This window comes from Arachis ipaensis, chromosome B02 (assembly GCF_000816755.2).
Source record: "Arachis ipaensis cultivar K30076 chromosome B02, Araip1.1, whole genome shotgun sequence".
NCBI lineage: Eukaryota > Viridiplantae > Streptophyta > Magnoliopsida > Fabales > Fabaceae > Arachis > Arachis ipaensis.
In genome coordinates, this window is record NC_029786.2 from 40,508,131 (window position 1) to 40,528,878 (window position 20,748).

At 40.2% G+C, this 20,748-nt stretch overlaps 2 protein-coding genes across 2 annotated transcripts; both read right to left on the bottom strand.

Moving 5' to 3' along the window:
• LOC107625253 lies at window positions 516-9,197 on the bottom strand. The gene is made up of 3 exons (XM_016327844.2): window positions 8,762-9,197; window positions 1,943-3,724; window positions 516-940 (listed from the first exon to the last, which is right to left on the bottom strand). Exons 1-2 carry the CDS (start codon window positions 8,852-8,854, stop codon window positions 2,783-2,785), a joined length of 1,035 nt encoding a protein of 344 aa, XP_016183330.2. The 5' UTR covers window positions 8,855-9,197; the 3' UTR covers window positions 516-940; window positions 1,943-2,782.
• Window positions 9,273-12,260, bottom strand: LOC110262353. Its single transcript, XM_021115797.1, has 2 exons — window positions 11,205-12,260; window positions 9,273-10,061 (listed from the first exon to the last, which is right to left on the bottom strand). The coding sequence occupies exon 1, from the start codon at window positions 12,145-12,147 to the stop codon at window positions 11,260-11,262; it is 888 nt and encodes a 295-aa protein (XP_020971456.1). The 5' UTR covers window positions 12,148-12,260; the 3' UTR covers window positions 9,273-10,061; window positions 11,205-11,259.

The window sequence follows — 20,748 nt, forward strand, 5'->3', positions numbered from 1 at the left end:
AACCGGACCGACCAGCTGACCAATTCTCGGTTAACCCTGTTAAACCAGCCACACCAGCCAGTCCAATCCGATTTTCAGAACCTTGATGATTACTGTGTTATTTGTATTCTTTGGCTATGTTATTAATTATTTTTATTATTATCGCCTTAGTTTATACTGTCAGTTTTATATATCTGCTGAGGTCTGTAAGTGATTCTAACTTAACGGCGATAATATGTATAAACCTGACTAACTTATGCAATTTTGCTAATACAAGCTTATATGTAAATAATAGTAGAGAGTCTAGGGTGTTTAAGGGTTACTAGGAAGTAACATCTAATGAACGACAGTGATATAAACTTACCAGAAATTGGATCGTTACAAAAAACACTTCAACAGTTTCTTCAATTAACCATCCATTCAAATTTGAGATCAACCCTTCTCTGAACTTTTTAATCTTACCAACAAGGCAATCAACATACATCTAATCCAATTATACTCAAGTGGATTATCAACATCAATTATAAACGGCAAGATTTTCTCCCGAATAGTTGTATTTATTGGCAATAAAAATGTTAATGCTACAAAAAGAAAGCTTGCCTAAACCTTGGACAAACTCTTGGATTTTATACTATGATATCACTCAATTGATTTGGAATTTTTATTCCCTTTGAGTTCTGAAACCATGGGTTCATGCTCTTCAGTAACATGTGAAGGCAATCCTAACACAGCTCCAACAAACTCCAAAGTAATATCTACTCTTCCTATTGAGGTTATGAGCTAAAATTTTAAAGGATTATATGCTTATGCAAGTGCCAAAATCAGATTATGGTTTAAATTCCCCTTGGGAATATCCAAGAGGGATCCAAACCCCATTGCTCGCAACTCTTTGCGTTGCACATTACTTACAAATTTTGCAGAAAGTCTACGAGTTTGGTGCGCATTTGGTGTCAACATAGCACTACATGGATGAAAACAAATTTTGTCAATACAGTAAACAACATAATCAAAATAAAGATGAAAAATAATAAAACAGAAACAAAAAAACAGAAAAACTAAAGGCAAAATAGCTTTCTCCTCTCCATCCCCTTCGAAATTTTATCGGGTATTTTTTTTTCCATCTTTCCTTACTAATCTCTTTGATCCATTTTTAATAGCTCCCTTGGTATTATTTTTGGTGCAATCTTCTTCCGCGTTTTTCTTCAAATAAAAATTTAATAATGCTATAATCAAGTCAAGAACATAAATCCAGAAAAGCTTGTTCATGTACACAAAGTCTAGCAATGGCCTACACAGGAAGAGCATGCATGAAATTCCAAAAAACAAAAAAACAAAAACAAAAAGAAAAAGAAAGTTAACAAAGTGTGATTAAACCAGAGATATTCATCTTCCCTTAATTAAATATAGAGATCCTATACCCAATTAATCAAACACAAGACCTAAATCAAAACTCAAACCCATCTTATAATCAAACACCATTATAATGATAATCAAACACAAACTTCCAAGTACCGAGAATAAACATGAAGCTTTCTTGTAATATGGCATTCAACAAACCAACTAAACAAGTAGTCAATTATTGTATATATTTATGATAGCAACAACATGAAAATCAATAAAATGTGCTATCTTTGTCAAATTTATCAAAAAATGGTTACTAGATAATCCAAACGAGAAGGTTGCTTTGAAGAGTAGCATCTCCTTTGAAGTAAAAATCGGTCAAATTGTTCCATTAAAATAATTTTTTATATCCAAATGAAAAAGTGATGACTCATGAAAATTGTAGACCCACGAAACATGGATTAACCAAAATCCTTCCGTTTCCAAGCACCAATAGCCAGAATGGTCCAACAAAATCGTTAGTCAGAGATGATGATAAGGAAAAACACCAAAAACAAACAGAAACACCAAAAATGAAAAACAAAATTCTCCAGTGAACAACAAATTAGGAGCAAGGAATTACCTCTCCAGTGATGAGAAATTGGTTACCGACCATGACGAGTGACATGACACTTGATGCGTCCAGAAAAATCGCGAATCCGAGGTATGTATAATCAAACACAATTATAATCAAACACAAGACCTAAAGCAGACTCGAAATCGAGTATTTGGGAGAATAACAAATGAAACAAGGAACAGAACCTCATCGAGTTGCACTTTGCCAAAATGCAAAAGCAGGGAAGACAACGAAGTTTTGTTTGATTATAGTTTAGTGGCAAATACGTAGCGCGAAGACGAAGATGGTAGCAGGTGTGACAGAGAGAATGGCAACTGAGTGGGGGAGGAGGTGGTTATGGGAGGGGAGGAGTGCATGTGTATAAGAGTGAAATTCTTTTTTTTTTCAGTTTTTAAATTTTTGCATTTGTATGCCATAAAAGCATTTAATTTCAAATAATTTCAGCTATTTCTTGAGAAACAAGTGAAGGATATTGTTTGAGCATGGTTGTAAAAAAGCATTTACCCAAAATGCTATAATTTTATTAAGTTGACCCTACACAGTTAGTTGACCATTTAGTCTTAGTGTGTGTTTGAATTGGTATTTGTTAAACTGGAGTTTGAATGAAAGTGATATTATAGAATTGATTTTGGGTAGGAGTGAGTTTGTGTCAACATAATTTATGTTTGGCAATTCTATACCAAAATTGATTTTAATAAAATAAATATTGTTTGGATTCATCCCTACGTCTCCTTCTGCCTCCTCTTCTGCATCTTCTCCTAGGAGTATGATTTGATAGTGCTTCATGGAGCACCTATGATCAGGTCCCCACTTCTCTCCACATCTGAAGCACAACCCTTTCCTCTGTCACTCTGCCCACTCTTCGTTTGAGAGTCGCTGTGTGCCGCTGCTACGAGTTGTCTGCAAATGAGAAGCGCTGCTGCCTCCGTTTGAACTGGTGGTAAGGCCTGTACGAGTAGGGGTGCCTCTGTTTGTGTTGGATCCAATCTCGCCCCTCGATTCGCTGCCGTCGTGGGTGTTGTACTTCGCTGAACTAGAATTTTTGAAAAATCCAAATCTAGCTCCCACCGAACCAGATCCGCTCCCTTCCGGCAACCACTCCACCCTCTTGCCGTTAGGGTCAACTCCGGTCTCCTTCCATGCTTGATTTCTCCATTCAATAGCCATGGCTCTATCCATTAGAGCTGGTAAATTATCGAACTGAGCCACCTCCAATTCTGCCTGAATTTCCTTTTTGAGTCCATTGACAAAGATGCACATGAGAGCCTCTATTCCCAGGTTTCTCTGCGTTCGTGCTGCAGCCTCAAACTCTCGCCTATACTGAGCGACGTCCTCCACCTGTTTCACCTCTAGTAACGGAGCCATGGGGTTGAGAGCAGCTCCAGGTTGAAAACGTTTCAATAAGTCCTCCTTGAATCGTCTCCATGTCTGAAATGGTGTGTATTCTTCCCACCATTCGAACCAGGTGAGGGCCTCCCCTTCCAAAGCCATTGTTGCAAAATCCAGCCTCTGCGCCGGAACTACTCCGATTACCCTGAAGTAGCGTTCCATTCTCACCAACCAGCCATTCGGATCCTCCCCCGAGAATACCGGTAAGTCAAGCTTTCGAATTGGTTCGAATCTCCTCTGCCTTTCATCTCCTGCACCGTTCCCTTCTACCCTCTCGTCATCTTGCTCGTTCCTTCCACCGTCATTTCCTCCTCCGGTGTCGTTAGCACTAGCACCTCCACCTTGGTGCTGTTGAGGTAGCAACTCCCTCATTTGTCTCAACATATTTGCTGAGAAGGCCTCTGATAGAGATGCGCCTACTACTAACAGGTTTGGACTGTGTTACAAAAGGAGAGGTAAGTAGAGGTCAAGTAGAGGTGTTTTAGGAGTTGTTAGGATATCCAGCTGGCTGATAGGTTGTTATAAATAGCTAGGTTATAGTTAGTTGAGAGAGGATAGTTTTTCTGTTGTGAATTCTGTTAGAAGTTGGAGAGAATCTCTCTCTCTCTGAGCTGGTAGTTCCAGCTGTGTAGAACCTTCTAGGGTGAGCTAATTGGCTCTCCCGGTATATCAATAAAGCTTGATCATTCTGCTATTGCTAGTCCTATCAACTGGTATCAAGAGCTTGAGGATCCCAACGCTGAATGGTGCAATCGAGATTGAGGAAAATGGAGTCACGATTTGACACAATTGAATCGCGCATGGAGATGTTCCGATCGGTGCAGGAGACGCTACAGCGCTTCGATTCCCGAATAGATGCGTTCGAAAATCGCGCGCCTAAACGGAATGAGCGTGGTTCACCGGGATCGCACCTGGCAGCAGGCTCATCGGCCGGAAGCCGCGGCACGCCGGAGCAATGGCGAAAGCTGGAACTCCCAATCTTCCGCGGAGACGACGCGGTGGTTTGGGTTGAACGCATGGAGCAATTCTTCTTGCTGCGCACAGTGCCAGAGGAGGAATGGCTCACGGTCGCTACCTTTGCAATGGAAGGAAGGAAGGGCATTCACGTGGTTCAGGTGGTGGGCGGCGACGGCGCCGGTGCTGCAGTGGCGGTTTTTTAGTGCGGCGCTGCTACGCCATTTTCAACCGGAACGGCTACAGAGCCCTTATCAAGCGCTGCTGAAGCTGAAACAGACGAACTCAGTGCGGGGCTACATTGACCAGTTCATGCTTCACGCGCGGCCCCTTCGCGGAATTGCGCCAGAATTGCTGATGGATCTCTTCTTGAATGGGCTGAAACCAGAGGTGGGGGAAGAATGTAAACTGTTCCCATACCAGTCAGTGGACGAGTTAATGGAACTGGCACAGAAGGTCGAAAACCGCAACGTTGCCTTGCGGGGGGTATCGGGACGCGGTAAATCACTGGCTCCCAACTTCGCCGTTGCCAATTCAACCGCCACCAAAGCGGTGCACCCTGCTACAGCGTCCAACTCTGCAGCGAGCAACAGTGTGGAGTCGACGACGGATCCCTTGCAACGGCGCGGATTGAGACATCTCAGCAACGAGGAGTATAGAGCTAAGCAGGCCAAGGGGGAATGCTTCCTCTATGACGAACCATACACTGCAAATCACAATTGCAAGAATAGAGAATTCAAGCTTTTAATCATGGAGCCAGACTTTGAAGCGGATTGGTTACAGCATGAGGCAGTTCCGGAAACAGGGGAACAGGGACAATTGGAGCTCAAATTCATGAGCTTGAGTGGACATCACAAGTCAATCAAAGCCTGGGCAGAGGTAAATGGCCGCCGTGTACGCGTTCTCATAGTTTGTGGAGCTTCGGACAACTTCGCGACACCAGAGATTATCGCCGAGTTGGGCCTGAGAATTGACAACACCCCTAAGTTCCAGGTCAGGGTAGCGGACAGTACCAATAAAGGGGGACAGGGAAGGTGTTTGGGTGTCACGCTCCAATTCAAGGAAGTGGCAATCAAGGAAGACTTCTTCATCTTCCCAACTGACGAAGCAGAATTTGTCCTGGGACTGGCGTGGCTAGATAAGTTGGGAGACGTTCTCGCAAACTTCAGAAAATCACGCCTTCGATTTCGGAATGGGGACAGCATGGTTACATTGCAGGGGGACCCGGAGTTGTGCTATGGAGGTATGCACCTTCAATCTACAGTTTTGTCCATTCAAGAAAGGGGAGAAGGATTTATGGTCCAGCTGTGGCCCATGACTTTGCAAGCGGCTACAGTATCGCAGGTGCCGCAGGTAATCGAATCGGTGTTAGCTTCTCATGCTAAGGTGTTTCAGACACTACCAGGGCTGCCACCACATCGTTGCCATGATCATGCCATTCCATTGATAGAAGGAGCTTCGGTTCCGAATATAAGACCTTATCGTTACCCGCACCATCAGAAAGCAGTAATTGAACTAATGGTACGAGAAATGCTAGCCTCAGGGATAATTCGGCCAAGCTCCAGCCCCTACGCGAGTCCGATATTGCTGGTGAAGAAAAAGGACGGCAGCTGGAGATTTTGTGTCGATTATAGGGCGTTAAATGGTATTACGGTGCCGGATAAATTTCCTATTCCCGTCATTGATGAGCTACTCGATGAATTGGCGGGAGCTGCAGTCTTCTCTAAGCTGGATTTAAAATCGGGGTACCACCAAATTCGGATGAGGGATCAAGACATCCACAAGACCGCCTTCCGCACTCATGAAGGCCATTATGAGTTTCTAGTCATGCCCTTCGGCTTGACCAACGCCCCTAGCTCCTTCCAAGCCTTGATGAATGACATTCTTAAGCCTCTATTGCGGAAATTTGTCTTAGTTTTTTTTGATGATATCCTCATCTACAGTCAGGATATGGATAGCCATGCCCTTCATCTCCAACAAGTTTTCCAGATTTTAGTGGAGAACCAGCTGGTGTTGAATGAGAAGAAATGCACGTTCGCAGTGAACTCGGTGGAGTACTTGGGCCACATTATCTCGGCACAAGGGGTCTCAGCGGATCCTAACAAAACCACGGCGATGCTAGAGTGGCCGATGCCTACGGACCAGCGAGCTTTACGGGGATTCTTGGGCCTTATCGGCTATTATAGGCGGTTTGTGCAAGGATATGGGGTAATCGCCAAGCCGTTAACGGAGTTGACAAAGCGAAATGCATTTGAATGGAATGACAAGGCACAGGAGGCTTTCGAGAGATTGAAGAGGCTGATGGCAGACCTACCGACTCTAACAGTTCCGGATTTCAATCAAGACTTTGTTTTGGAAACGGATGCATCGAGTGAGGGGTTGGGTGCGGTGCTGTCCCAGCAAGGCAGGCCAATAGCATTCCTAAGCCAAGCACTATCTCCAAGGGCCCGACAAAAATCTGCATATGAGAGGGAGTTGATGGCCATTGTCTTCGCTGTCCAAAAGTGGCGGCATTACTTGTTGGGTCGCCATTTTATTGTTCTCACAGATCAGAGAAGTCTGAAGTTCCTCATGGACCAGCGACTCATGGATCCAACTTACTTGAAGTGGACCACTAAATTGTTAGGCTTGGATTTTGAGATCCGATACCGGCCAGGCCTTGAGAATAAGGCAGCAGATGCATTGTCACGGCAAATGATGGCAAGGGTGATTTCAGTAGTACATATGAACCTCTGGGAAACAGTGGAAGAGGAGGTGGCTCACGACCAAGAGCTACAAAAGATTGTGATCGCCCTGCAGCAGGGGCTGGATGACTATCCAGGGTATTCCCTCCACAAGGGTCGGCTGTTTTATCAAGGGAGAGCAGTGTTGCCTGCAAATTCTTCTCAGATCCCACTTTTGCTGGCCGAGTCCCATGACAGCGGGGCGGGTGGACATTCAGGTTTCTTTCGAACCTATAAGCGGCTGGCAGCAGCGGTTCATTGGCGCGGCATGAGGCAATGGATCAAGGATTATGTTGCGAGCTGCCACACTTGCCAGCAAAACAAGCATGCAGTGATGAAACCGGCGGGGCTGTTGTAGCCACTACCAGTTCCGGAGCGAGTTTGGGAGCACGTTACGATGGATTTTGTGGCGGCATTGCCAAAATCCAAAGGCATGGACACTATCCTAGTTGTGGTCGATCGATTGACTAAATATGCTCACTTTATCCCCTTAGCTCATCCATTTTCAGCCAAGGAGGTGGCACTAGCCTTTATTAAAGAGGTGGTTAAACTACACAGGTTCCCCAAGTCAATCATATCGGATAGGGATAGGGTGTTCATGAGTAAGTTTTGGTCCGAACTGTTCCAAGCAGCAGGGACAAAATTGAAGTACAGCACGGCATTTCATCCGCAAACCGATGGCCAAACCGAGGTGGTGAATCGCTGTTTGGAGACTTATTTGCGGTGCTTTGTGGGGGGCTACCCGAAGAAATGGTTGGAGTGGCTCCCATGGGCGGAGTTTTGGTTTAATACGTCCTACAATGCCTCAGCCCAAACAACTCCATTTCAAGCACTTTATGGGGTGCCGGCACCTATTCTTTTCCGAGGAGAGACGTTTCCATCGCATGTTGAGGAGGTGGCAGCATTGACCGCAGCCAGGGATGCGGTGTTGGCAGAGTTGAAGATGCACTTGGTACAGGCTCAGCAGCGGATGAAACAAGCAGCGGATAGGCATCGAAGGGATGTCGAGTTCAAACCGGGTGAGTGGGTTTATTTGAAAATGCAACCTTATCGGATGCGGACACTAGCGCGGAGGGTCAATGAGAAGCTAAGCCCTCGGTACTATGGAGCGTTTGAAGTGGTTGAGAGGATAGGAGTAGTGGCATACAGGTTAGCCATGCCTCAAGAGTGCAAACTTCACCCAGTCTTCCATGTTAGCAAGTTGAAAAAGGCTGTCCCGCCGCAGCAGCAGGTACAGACGCTTCCACTAGGGCTGGCTGAGGATGGTGAGCTGGTGATGCAGCCATCCCAGATTGTGGCATCGCGAACTGCAGAGGATGGGGCCTTGGAGTATTTGGTGCGCTGAGTGGGCCTATCTCCTTGTGAGGACAGCTGGGAACGAGCGGCGACATTGCAGGCCACCTTTCCGGAGCTCCACCTTGAGGACAAGGTGGTTGTCCGAGGGGGGAGTATTGATAGAGATGCGCCTACTACTAACAGGTTTGGACTGTGTTACAAAAAGAGAGGTAAGTAGAGGTCAAGTAGAGGTGTTTTAGGAGTTGTTAGGATATCCAGCTGGCTGATAGGTTGTTATAAATAGCTAGGTTATAGTTAGTTGAGAGAGGATAATTTTTCTGTTGTGAATTCTGTTAGAAGTTTGAGAGAATCTCTCTCTCTGAGCTGGTAGTTCCAGCTGTGTAGAACCTTCTAGGGTGAGCTAATTGGCTCTCCCGGTGTATCAATAAAGCTTGATCATTCTGCTATTGCTAGTCCTATCAGCCTCCAAGGATAGTTGTTGAGCTTCCTGTAACTCCTCAATCCGTTTCTCCACCGCCTCCAACCTTGACTCCATGGCAGCTCGCGTGGACACCATGCACAGAACACCCAGAACCGGTGCTCTGATACCAGTTGTTACACTGGTATTTATTTTAATGGAAATACAGAAATATAATAGAAACGTAAAAGATAACAGAGGAATTTCGAGAGTCCTCTTCTCTCCTAGCCTAGGCCTTTCCAAATCTTTTCCTACCTCTCACCTAATCAGCTCCTCCTTTTATTGCCTTCCCTCAAATTAATTATCATAATTAGCATTCAACTCCTACGATTACGCCTCCCTGATTCTCTCATCTGACTAATCCAATCATCAATTATTGTCACTTATGATTACACATTTCTCCTGTCCTATTATTCCTCCTTTTTCTTTATTGCTTTTTCTAGAATAAATAAGAATAAAATATCAAACCAAATAAAAATTAATGAAAAATAAAAATAATAAATAATTAAAAAAAGAGAACTCACATAAAGAGAAACAATAAAAATTTCATAAATAAAACAATAACATGTATAAAGGATACGATTGATAGAAAGAAATTACAGGTTTAGAGTTAATGGTTGAATGCTGGTTTGTGAACGCTAAGAATCTTTGCTTCCTGTAAACGTGGGTTTGAGAGCAAAGTTTCATCTGTGTTCACAGGAAGCAAAAAGTATCCAAACCAAAAATTGAAGCATTCAAGCAACTTGAACGTGCTTTTCACCTCCCCAGCGCCAAAACAAACACACCGAGTAATTCTATCACACAAAAATAGTTCTTTGTTCTTTTTAATACAAACCAAACAAATCAGATTATTTGAAAATCACTATTGCTAAGCAATCCAAACATAAATGATAAATTAATTATCGCATAATTAATTATATGAAAAGCGATAAATAAAAAGTTTAATCTTTCATCTTTTTCCAAAGTCCAAACACATTAAACATTTATCATTGCACTATCAGATCTCTTTATCCAGTGCTGCTGTTATTTTGTATCCAAGAAAACCTTAAATGAAATTACTGAAAAATGTTTAAATATAAATAGGTAAACACAGATATAATTTTATACAAAGTACAATGGCATCGTGCTATCTATATAGCTGATCCCACTGAATACAAGGCTTAGTTTAGCTATTATATTAGAATGCACTACCAAATGATGACATGCAACTCTGGTTACTTTCCTACCAAAGGAGATAAACCATATGGATGCTGTACTACAATGCAGTTATTAGTACATTCTAATCCAGGCCATCAAATGTTCCAATCTGATATAAAAACAGGAATAGGAGTATAGAACATAAGCTTCAAATTCCATAACAGAACTATAACTAAAAAACAAATTTTTGTTTAGATTTGTTGACCACTATATTTTATGGGATTAAAAAAGTTATAGTAAATTATAGACATGTATCAGTTGCATGTTAAAATTAAGTCATTCTTCTTCTATGACACACAATCAGGCACTTTTTGTTCTCTAAACGAATTAAATATTAGTCATAAGTCACACCAAAATACAATGAAATATCTCCAAATAAAATAATTTGAAAAATGAAAAAAAATGCATTCTCTGTTGCCTTTTTTTCCATAGATAAAACAGAACCAACACAATTAAATATAACTATAGAGTTTAACAACAGTCAAAACAGAGGTCTGGAACCAAAATTACTTGCTTTTGCTTTCGATAGATTTTATATATAACTAATTATTGAGAATACTCACATAAACAAGATAAAAGAATAGGAAATTGTTTTATCTTCACTTTGTATTAGAACTTTTAATTACAACAAAGTAACTGATTTAAGCATACAAATACTGATCCTTCCTAAGACAATTGCTAGAAGCACATCCAAAGTATATAATTATTAAGTAAAACAGAAACAACCTGTATTGTTCCTATAAGGATTAAAATCTAATAGCTGACCAAATCATGTTCTTATTGATGATGCTATAAGTGTAAGATCACTAACTCCCGATGTGTTTCTTGAGTAGAATCATACCTCAAATTTATCAGCAATACAATTGTATTTAAAAAAATAAAACTTTATATAAGTAGAAGTCTATAAAGAATGCTATGCTATTGAGAATTGACTATAACTCAGAAATCATGAATCATCAGATCTGTGACAAAAGAAAACACCCTGGCCACCCGAAACTCTGGATCAAGTAAAACATTGAGAACATCTTTGACTAACACCTAAAGTTTGTTTGTAGTTTTTCCTATGGATCTGCCTCTCAAGTTTTGCTAATCATAAATAATATCTCATTGTAAAAGAAGTTGCAATGTATGCATGAAATCAAGCTCTTATCAATGCTATAACTTCAATTTACAATAAATAAATACTATATTTTTCGAATCTTGATGTGAAAGATGAGCAACAAACTAAAAGGGGGTGGGAATCACAGCGTACCTAACGAGAGACACATTGAACACATTCCATCAAAACCACAAGAAATTAATAACTCTCACTCGATCTCCAGTTCGGGAAGGGCACGCATCCGAATGTTCGTAGCTTCAATCTCAGATAGCAATGGCCCCTTCCCCTCCCCACCACCAGTTCTCAAGCTCCTATTCCTTCCCAAAACCACAACCAACCCAACAGCCAATACCATCACCACAAGAGCATGAAGAGTGAACAGGAAATTCACCAATGCAAAACCCCTAGCCTTATCCTGCTCAAGCTCACAATGCACATCAACTACGTCGTCCTGAGTTGACATTAATAACAAAGAGGAAATCTTCTTACACCCTTTCAATCCAAGAGCATCAGTGTAAAGCAAAAACCCTCCTTGCAACAACCATGTTCCCTTGAAGACCAATCCGCAACACAACAAGAACTCCGCAAAAAAAGCAGACGGTTTAAACGACAAGTAAATGCAAGAACCGGCACAAAGCAAAGCCAGCCAACCTATGAATCCGTACACGTCAGCAGCGAGACCTGAAACGCCGGTTTCCATAACAGAATACTCCATGAAGAAAACAACACCGCCGAGAACGTACACAAGGGTTTCACTGATGAGTGATGACGTGGCGTTGTACTCGTGGACTATGATCAAGAGAATCAAAAACCAGAAAGCGAGAAGCGCAAAAGACTGTTGGAAGAATGAGAACCTGTAAGAAGGGTGGCCGGAGAAGGAGAGGAAGAGGAAAAGCTCCGAGAATGAGGCGATTGGGAGTGTAATGAGGAGAGCGTAGAGATCGAGATTCTTCCATTTGGGATCTGAGAGGTACCATAGCTTGGATCTGAATTGGGAAGGGCTGTGGAGGTAGAGGGAGGAGGAGGAATGCAAGCGGCGGAGGCCCACTGGGAAGAGTAACAGAAAGGCTGAGAAATGGGTCGCAATGGATGCCATCTCTTCTTGTGTTGTATTGTGTTGTGTGTGTCACTCTATTTTGGGAATTAGGTTCCTCCAAAGTCCAAATTCTAAACCCACTATTCCATCATGAAATGACGATGATTTAATTACAATTGCCCTCTTGAAAGAGAAACGGTCAACTTAGACGCGTCCGCCTAAAGTAGTGGCAGTCTAATGGATTTCTTTTTGAAATAAATTAAAAAAAAATATTTATTTCCACAAACTTAAAATCTAATTCTTTTAGATATGTTTTTTTTTTATATATTTAGGGTAAGTTCGGCCACACCTCCGCCGAAGTTCGCCTGACTACCCGGCAAACTTCAAGGGGAGTTTCTAAAATAAAAGCTTGGATGCTGGAGAACAGAGCTCAAAATCACAATTTCATTCTTTTTTTTTTTGTTCTCATCTTTGTATTTTTTCTCTACAATATCAATAAATCCATTGTTATCCATTCATTATGATGGTGAAATAGTGTATGATAAAGAAGGTTCTATTATTTTTAAGTCTAAGCAACCAATAATTATGTACATGACACCAGAAGTCAACCGTCTAAAAGCGCTAAAGAAATTGATGTTGCATTCCATTGGACAGCAACACACGAAAAAAGTGAAAAAAATTTCCTACAGATATCCAAGCGAAGTAGATGACAATTTGTTTTATAAAAGGTATGTTATAGTTGTCTTTGCTTTGTTGTTATTATGTTTATTAGTCCACGGTTTTGAGAAATATTTTTGTTATTTTGAATTAAGTATCGGTTACGTGACGACGAGGACGTACGTCTTATAAGGTCGTGGCACAACCGATGGACAAATGTTCATCTGTTGGAAGTAGTCATGTTTCTCGTTAAGTTAGGTGGACGAGAATCATCTGCGGATATTGTTGATGATAGTCCGTTAAGTGGATCTGTTAGACGAAATATCAAAAGGACGATGGTTGATCTAAATATGCGACCTGAAGGTACTCAAGAGGGCTCAAACGTTGAACTTGGTAATGCTGACATTATAAAAGATAATGTTGAAAGTCATGAGGGTTCTGCTATCAGGGATCCAATGATGGATTTGTATGAAGTTAACCCCGATGACGGAGACGATGCTGATGATGAACCAATGGAAATTCCTGATGATGGTGACGAGGAAGAAGAGATAAACTACTACGGTGACACACAAATCGTTCTGATACAACCTGCCATTTCTCGACCATATGACCGGTCGAATCACTTCTCCAGGTTGAATCTCGATGCAATGACTTCGGATTGGTCGTTTATCCATGGAGGCCCCGAGAGGATCCAAGCAATGAGTTCGAGGTTGGATAACAATTTGAGAACAAGGAGGAAGTCTTGTTGGCAGTTAAGAGGTACGACATCAGGAGAGTTGTGCAGTATAAAATACTAGAGAGTGACTGACGGAGGAAAAATGTCGGTAAAGATTTTTACAAAAATTATCGCGTTGCAAGTATAGTTCTAAACCAACAAATTATCCTCAGTCAATGTCTAAATTGTTTGTCACAATATAAACCCAATAAAAATAACCGAAGTATTTAAACCTCGGATCGTCTCTCAAGGAATTGCAGGAAAGTGTACTTACAATTGGTTATGGAAAAGTATTTTTGGGGTTTTTGTGATAAGAGACAAGTAATGTAAATAACAAGGAAATAAAATAACAACTAAGAAAAATCCTAGTAGGGATTGATAATTGGAATTTCTATCTCCATTATCATAGTCACTTGTGATGGTAATTGCCTTTTGCTCTCACTTAATTAACCTCTAACAATTGAAGGTAAGTTAAGTGAGCAATTCAACTTAAGTTTACAAGTCTTAATCAAAGACTAGATTTGGTAAAGCCTAAGCCAACTAGAAATTTTCAATCACCAATCACCAAAAAAAACTTTGATACCTCAAGAGTCTCTAATTGATCAATCCAAGTTAAGAACATAAAAATCTAATTTAAAATCCAACCATGCATTTTATCAAACACTTAGAAGGCACAAAATAAAAGTATAGAAAATTGACAAGACATAGGAAATTCTAAGACTAACCAAAGCAAAGAAATAACCATAACAAAGCAATTGAACAATAAGAAACATGAAACATGAATTGCAATAATGAAAATTGAGAGTAACACATGAACTCATAAACTGAATTAGCAAAATAAAGGAATCAATAAGTAGAATTGAAGAACAAAGGTGCTAGAACAATAAATTGCAAGGAATTGTAAATAAAAGCAGAAATTAAATCAAAATCTAAGTAGAAATTAGAGTAGAAACCCTAAACCTAGAGAGAGGAGAGAGCCTCTCTCTAGAAACCTACATCTAAACCTAAAGTGTGTGAATGAAAAATGAATGAATGATTACCTACCTTCCAGCTCCACTCTGCAGCCTCTATTCAGTATTTTCGGGCCTGAAACTGGGTCCAAAGCAGCCCAGAAATCGCCCCCAACATTTTCTGTAAATTGTAGCACGTGACGCTCTGTCACGCGTACGTCAGCCACGCGTACACGTCGCTGAACAAATTCCTGGTCATGCGTACGCATCATCAACGCATGCGCGTCGTATGTCTACTGCACCAGTCATGTGTACGCGTCGTCTATGCGTACGCGTCGCTGCTAACTTCTCAAAACATCAATTTCTTCTGTTCCTTCCACTTTTGCATGCTTCCTTTCCATCCTCTAAGCCATTCATTCCCTATAAAACCTGAAAATACTTAACACACGTATCACGGTATTCAATGGTAATAAGAGAGGATTAAAAATTAGTAATTTAAGGCCAAAGAAGCATGTTTTCAATCATAGCACAAAATTAGGAAGAAAAATGTAAAACATGTGAATTATATGCATAAGTGATGAGCGGATAATTTATACGCTTTTTGACATTGTTTTTAGTATGTTTTTAGTAGGATCTAGTTACTTTTAGGGATGTTTTTAATAGATTTTGTGTTAAATTCACATTTCTGGACTTTACTATGAGTTTGTGTGTTTTTCTGTGATTTCAGGTATTTTCTGGCTGAAATTGAGGGACTTGAGCAAAAATCAGATTCAGAGGTTGAAGAAGGATTGCTGATGCTGTTGGATTCTGACCTCCCTGCATTCAAAGTAGATTTTCTGGAGCTACAGAACTCGAAATGGCGCGCTTCTAATTGCGTTGGAAAGTAGACATCCAGGGCTTTCCAGCAATATATAATAGTCTGTGATTTCAGGTATTTTCTGGCTGAAATTGAGGGACTTGAGCAAAAATCAGATTCAGAGGTTGAAGAAGGATTGCTGATGATGTTGGATTCTGACCTCCCTGCACTCAAAGTGGATTTTTTGGAGCTACAGAACTCGAAATGGTGCGCTTCTAATTGCGTTGGAAATTAGACATCCAGGGCTTTCCAGCAATATATAATAGTCTGGACGACCCAGTGCACTTGCTGGTTAGTTGTATCGAAGTTGTGACAATTATGAATTAAGATCAGAGCACCAAGCTTTGGAGCCATTACCAGGATTTGTTCGAGCCTGGAGATCACAATTTCGTGCACCAATAAGTGTGAGAATAATGGATAAAATCCACTCAATTCAATACAAAATAAACCGTAAAATAGCGGTTTATCAATCTCCCCACACTTAAACATTAGCATGTCCTCATGCTAAGCTCAAGAGAACCAAAAGAGTGAAGATGAATGGTAGAAATTATTAAATGCAACCTATCTATATGAATGCAACTAAATGCAAAATACTTTTACCTACTTGGCTAAAAATAAATAAACCTTTCAAGAACAAATATGAACTGGATCTCACTAATTCAAATCATAAAAAGAAATACAAATAGACTTGTAAGAAGAAAGCTCGTGAAAGCGGAGAATAAAGAATCGAGCATCGAACCCTCACTAGAAGTGTATACACTCTAATCACTCAAGTGTTTAATGTTCGACTCTCTCAATTTTCTACTAACCTTGCTTTCTAAGGCTTGCTCTTCTTCTACCAATCAACAAAAATTTAATGCACAAATACACATATCAAGAGATCTTTTAAGGATTGTAATGGGGTTAGGGTCAAGGTAGGAATGTATTTGGTCAGTGGACTAAAATCTGAATCCTTGATTAACCCAAACTTCCCACCTAACCTAAGACAATCCATGTCATCAAAATACAAAAACCTAACTATCCATTAACCATGTTTTGCCACATATTCATGCATCCCAATTCTGAGTATAGTACATATGCATTGCTATCACCATTTACTTTGGGGCATTTGTCCCCTTTTTATTATTTGCTCTCTTTTTTTTTCTTTTCTTTTTCTCTTCTTTTTTTTTATTTTCCTCTTTTGTTTTTTTTTCCAATGCATATGATTAAGGTATTGAATGCATGAACATGCCCTCAACATGCTTTTCACATTTTCACAAAAAAAGTCTAACATACTCAATTCCCAAACCACATATTGCCAAACCAATTTCTCCACACTTAGATCATGAGCACACTCACTAGTCTAAGCTAACCAATGATTCAAATGAAGGACATTATTGTTTTTCACTTAGAGTTAGTGATGAGCTAAAGTAAAGAACAATTGGGGTTAAAAGGGCTCAACATTGGTTTGCAAAGGATAATGAAAATGATAAGGCCATATGGGTATGTAAGCTATAGTGAAACAAAGGCCTCAATCACGTAGGTGCAAGCATACATCAAACAATGAAAATATAGAATCAAGCAAGACAAAGATCACAATTTTAGAGAGAACAACACACACCAAAACAAAGTATTGGTTGATAAAATGCAACCAATCAAATAGGTTCAAAAAGCTCACTGGTTTTGTGTGTTCGAGCTCTAAGACCATGTTCCAAAATAAATTTCTTCAAGCAAGTTTAACAAAAATTTTAATTCAAATTAGTGAAATGCTATAAAATAGTTTCTTGGGAAATAATTCATCATTTCAACCAAGCAGTACATACATGCAAGCAACTAACTACACATGCAATCTATTATGCAATGCAACAACTAACTACAAAGAAAACTAAGAATTGGTATTGAAAAGAAAGTAACTAACCCACGAAAGTCGGTATCGACCTCCCCACACTTAAAGTTTTCACCGTCCTCGGTACATGCAGAGATGTGCAAGTGGACAGGTTGCTACAACTGATGCGCTTTCTCAAAAGATTGTGCTTAGGAACTTGTTTGTCCAACCCATAAGAAGTTTTCCATTCCCCTTCTTGGTGGCCATCCTGAAAGAAGAGAAAAAGGAAGAAGAATAACCCAAAAACAAAGATATGTAAACAAATAAAATATGGGTAGGCTAATGCCAAAGAATAATGAGGTTTTCAACTATATGGTAGCTACAACATGAAAGTGAGAAAATAATATGGGGCATGTCAACTAAATAGCAAACAAGTTGAGAAGCACCCAAAACAATGCAAGAAATATGCAACAGTTGAGTAAGAAAAGTTAACACCAATGGAAAATTAGCAAACTTAGAAAAGAAAATAAAAACATACACAAAGTGAAAATGAAATGAATGATAGTATGCAAATGCAATTTGTAAAAGGGAATGAAGGATAGGAGAAATGATAAGTAAACTTTTGAAAAGTGAGAGAAGAAGAATGTAAGAAAGGAAGAAGAAAGAAGAAGAAAGGAGAAAGAAAGAAGAAGAAAGGCATAAACAAGGCGCGAATGCGACGCGCGCGCGTAGGTCACGTGTACGCATGAGAACAGAAACAGGCAGGTGACGCGTGAGCGTCGTCCACGCGTACGCATGGATGCCCCCAAAACGAAAACTGACGCGTGACTACTCGCGTGCTAGACGCACTGTTGTGGCAAACCTCCAGCACAACTCTCTGTTTGAATTACTGGACAATCATAATTTTGAATAGACGCGCGCGCGTTGTCGACGCCTACGCGTGATTGGTGAAAAACGCAAGTGACGCGTACGCATCAGTGACACGCACGCGTGGGGTTGGCTATGCACCTAGCACCTCACCAGCGCGGCCCTGGCACAACTCTCTGTCCAGGTCGCGCCCTCGCATCGTCCCAGCACTATTTTCGCATGGTCCATTTTTGGGCGTTGAAGCGTACGCGTCGATCACGCGCACGCGTGACAGCCACTTTTTTTAGCAACTCCAGAAATTAATAAACAACTAAACTATAAATTAAACGAAATAAACATAACTAAAAATGAAAATATAACTTATTACTAATCTAAACAAAAGGAAAATTAGAAAGAATTTACCATGGTGGGGTGTCTCCTACCTAGCACTTTTAGTTAAAGTCCTTAAGTTAAACATTTGGTGAGCTCCTTGTCATGGTGGCTTGTGCTTGAACTCATCTTGAAACTTCCACCAATGCTTGGACTTCCAATAATCTCCAACATTTCCAAACACATTCACCAAGCCTTGATGAAGTTTCTTACAAGCTTTGAGCTCCCAAAGTTGATCCTCTTGTATGCCGGGATCCCAAATCTTGTTTTTACACCTGTCTTTAAGTTGATCATCATTGTTCCGACTAGGTGGCAAGCAATGCGAATTCTCAATGAGGCATCCCAACAACTTTCTAGACCCAATCAATTGAGAACTATACCAACAATTGCACTTAGACCTTGAACATCTAATCATAACGAACCTAGGATTGTGTTGCCAACCACTAACCATCCCCCTTTTACTCTTAAAACCACAAATAGCTCTAAGTTGTCCATCCGTCTCAAGCAAACCATATGCAAGAGAGAAATTAAAGCTTAAGGGGAAGAGATTTACCCACTTGAATGAAAGGACGGATGGTGATGGCTTCGGGAGAGGTGTCTCCAATGGCGGCCCTGCCAATGTATGCTTCACTCAATTGGGCTCCTCTTTGATGATCTCTACCTCTTGACAAGCTTCTTCAACATTAACCTCTTCTTCAAGTCAAGTGGGAGAGGATTCAATTATAGATAAAAACTAATCAATTATTGAATCCATCTCATGATCAACCTCCTCAAAGTCTTCAACCATGATATGCCTTGGAGGTTGTGATGCGTGAGCATCTTTCCTATCTTTTTCTAGTGAATTTGTATTTAAATTGTTGAGTTAATAAAAAATTAATTATCTTTTAGCCACTATGGATGCTACTTTGAGTCTTGTGCATTTCTGTTTATTTTAGGTAGCATTCGGATGGAGTTGATGGAGTTTCTGCAGAGAAAGAGAAGAAACCAAGGAGCCGACCAGCGAGGAGCGACGCGTGCGCGTGCCTGATGCGTACGCGTGAAAAGCGAAGTTGCTCACCGATGCGTGTGCGTACCTGACGCGTACGCGTGACACGCGAAAAAGACCATCGATGCGTACGCGTGACTGACGCGTACGCGCGACATGCACGACATGCAGAATTTACAAAAAACGCTGGGGGCGATTTCAGGCCGAGTTTCGACCAGTTTTTGGCCCAGAAACACAGACTAGAGCCAGGGGATAGTAGAGATTCAAGGAAGATTCACACAAGAATGATTATGCCCACTCCAAGTTAGGTATGGACTCTACGAAGCAAGTGGTCCCCATCCATCAATTGAAGACATGTTGATTGCTTTAATTAATTCTGATTTAAAACTTTATTTTATTTAAAATAGGAAAAGATATTATTTTTGGGTTTAGAAGATAGAATTTAAATTAATTAGGATTAGATATAAAAGAGAATTTCAATAGGGTGATTCCAACATAACATTATTCCATTCAAACTACCAAAATACATTTTATCAGAATCCTTATTTTTCTCTCTGAACCATGAGCAACTAAACCTCCACTGTTAAGGTTAGGAGCTCTGTCTATTGTATGGATTGATTTTATTGTTTTTCTATTTTAATTCATGTCTTAATTTATATTTAAGAATTGTTTTCGTTTTTTATTTTATGAATTTGGGTGGAACGGAAGTATGACCCTTTTTCTAATTGAGTTCTTGGATAACTTGGAAAAGCTCTTTACTTGAACAACAGCTTGAAAACAACTTCTCCTAAATTTCTAGTTTATCTGAATTTAACGGGATACGTGACATATAATTCTTTTATATTTGGGTAATTAGGATTTCTGTGGCATATAACTAGAATTGAACTTCAACCCCTAATTAGAATTAATTGACCAAGGAATTGACTGTTGATGAATTTTAGAGGAGACTAGAAAGGTCTAAGGAATTAGGGTCTAGTCACATATAGTTTCCATGAATTAAATCTTACATGATTAAAATAAATTAATAAGAAAAGTCAATCTGGAAAATAGATAACTCTGAAGCCTTAACTGTTTCTCCAAATTTTATTTCCAACTTATTTACTTGCCTTTCTTTGATATTCTTGCTATTGTTTAATGTCTTTGAACTCTCAACAATATTTTCTGTTTGCCTAACTAAGTAAATCAATTAACCATTGTTGCTTAGTCCTTCAATCCTCGTGGAATCGACCCTCACTCACCTGAGGTATTACTTGGTATGACCCGGTGCACTTGCCAGTTAATTTGTGGGTTATAAATTCTGCACTAAGTTTTTGGCGCCGTTGTCGGGGATTGATTGTGATTGACAACTACTCGTTGTTTGATTGCTTAAATTAGATATTTTTTTAATTAGTTTTATCTTAGTATTATTAATTTTTATTTTTCATTTTTTTCCTTAATTTTTTTCTTGTTTTTCGTTCA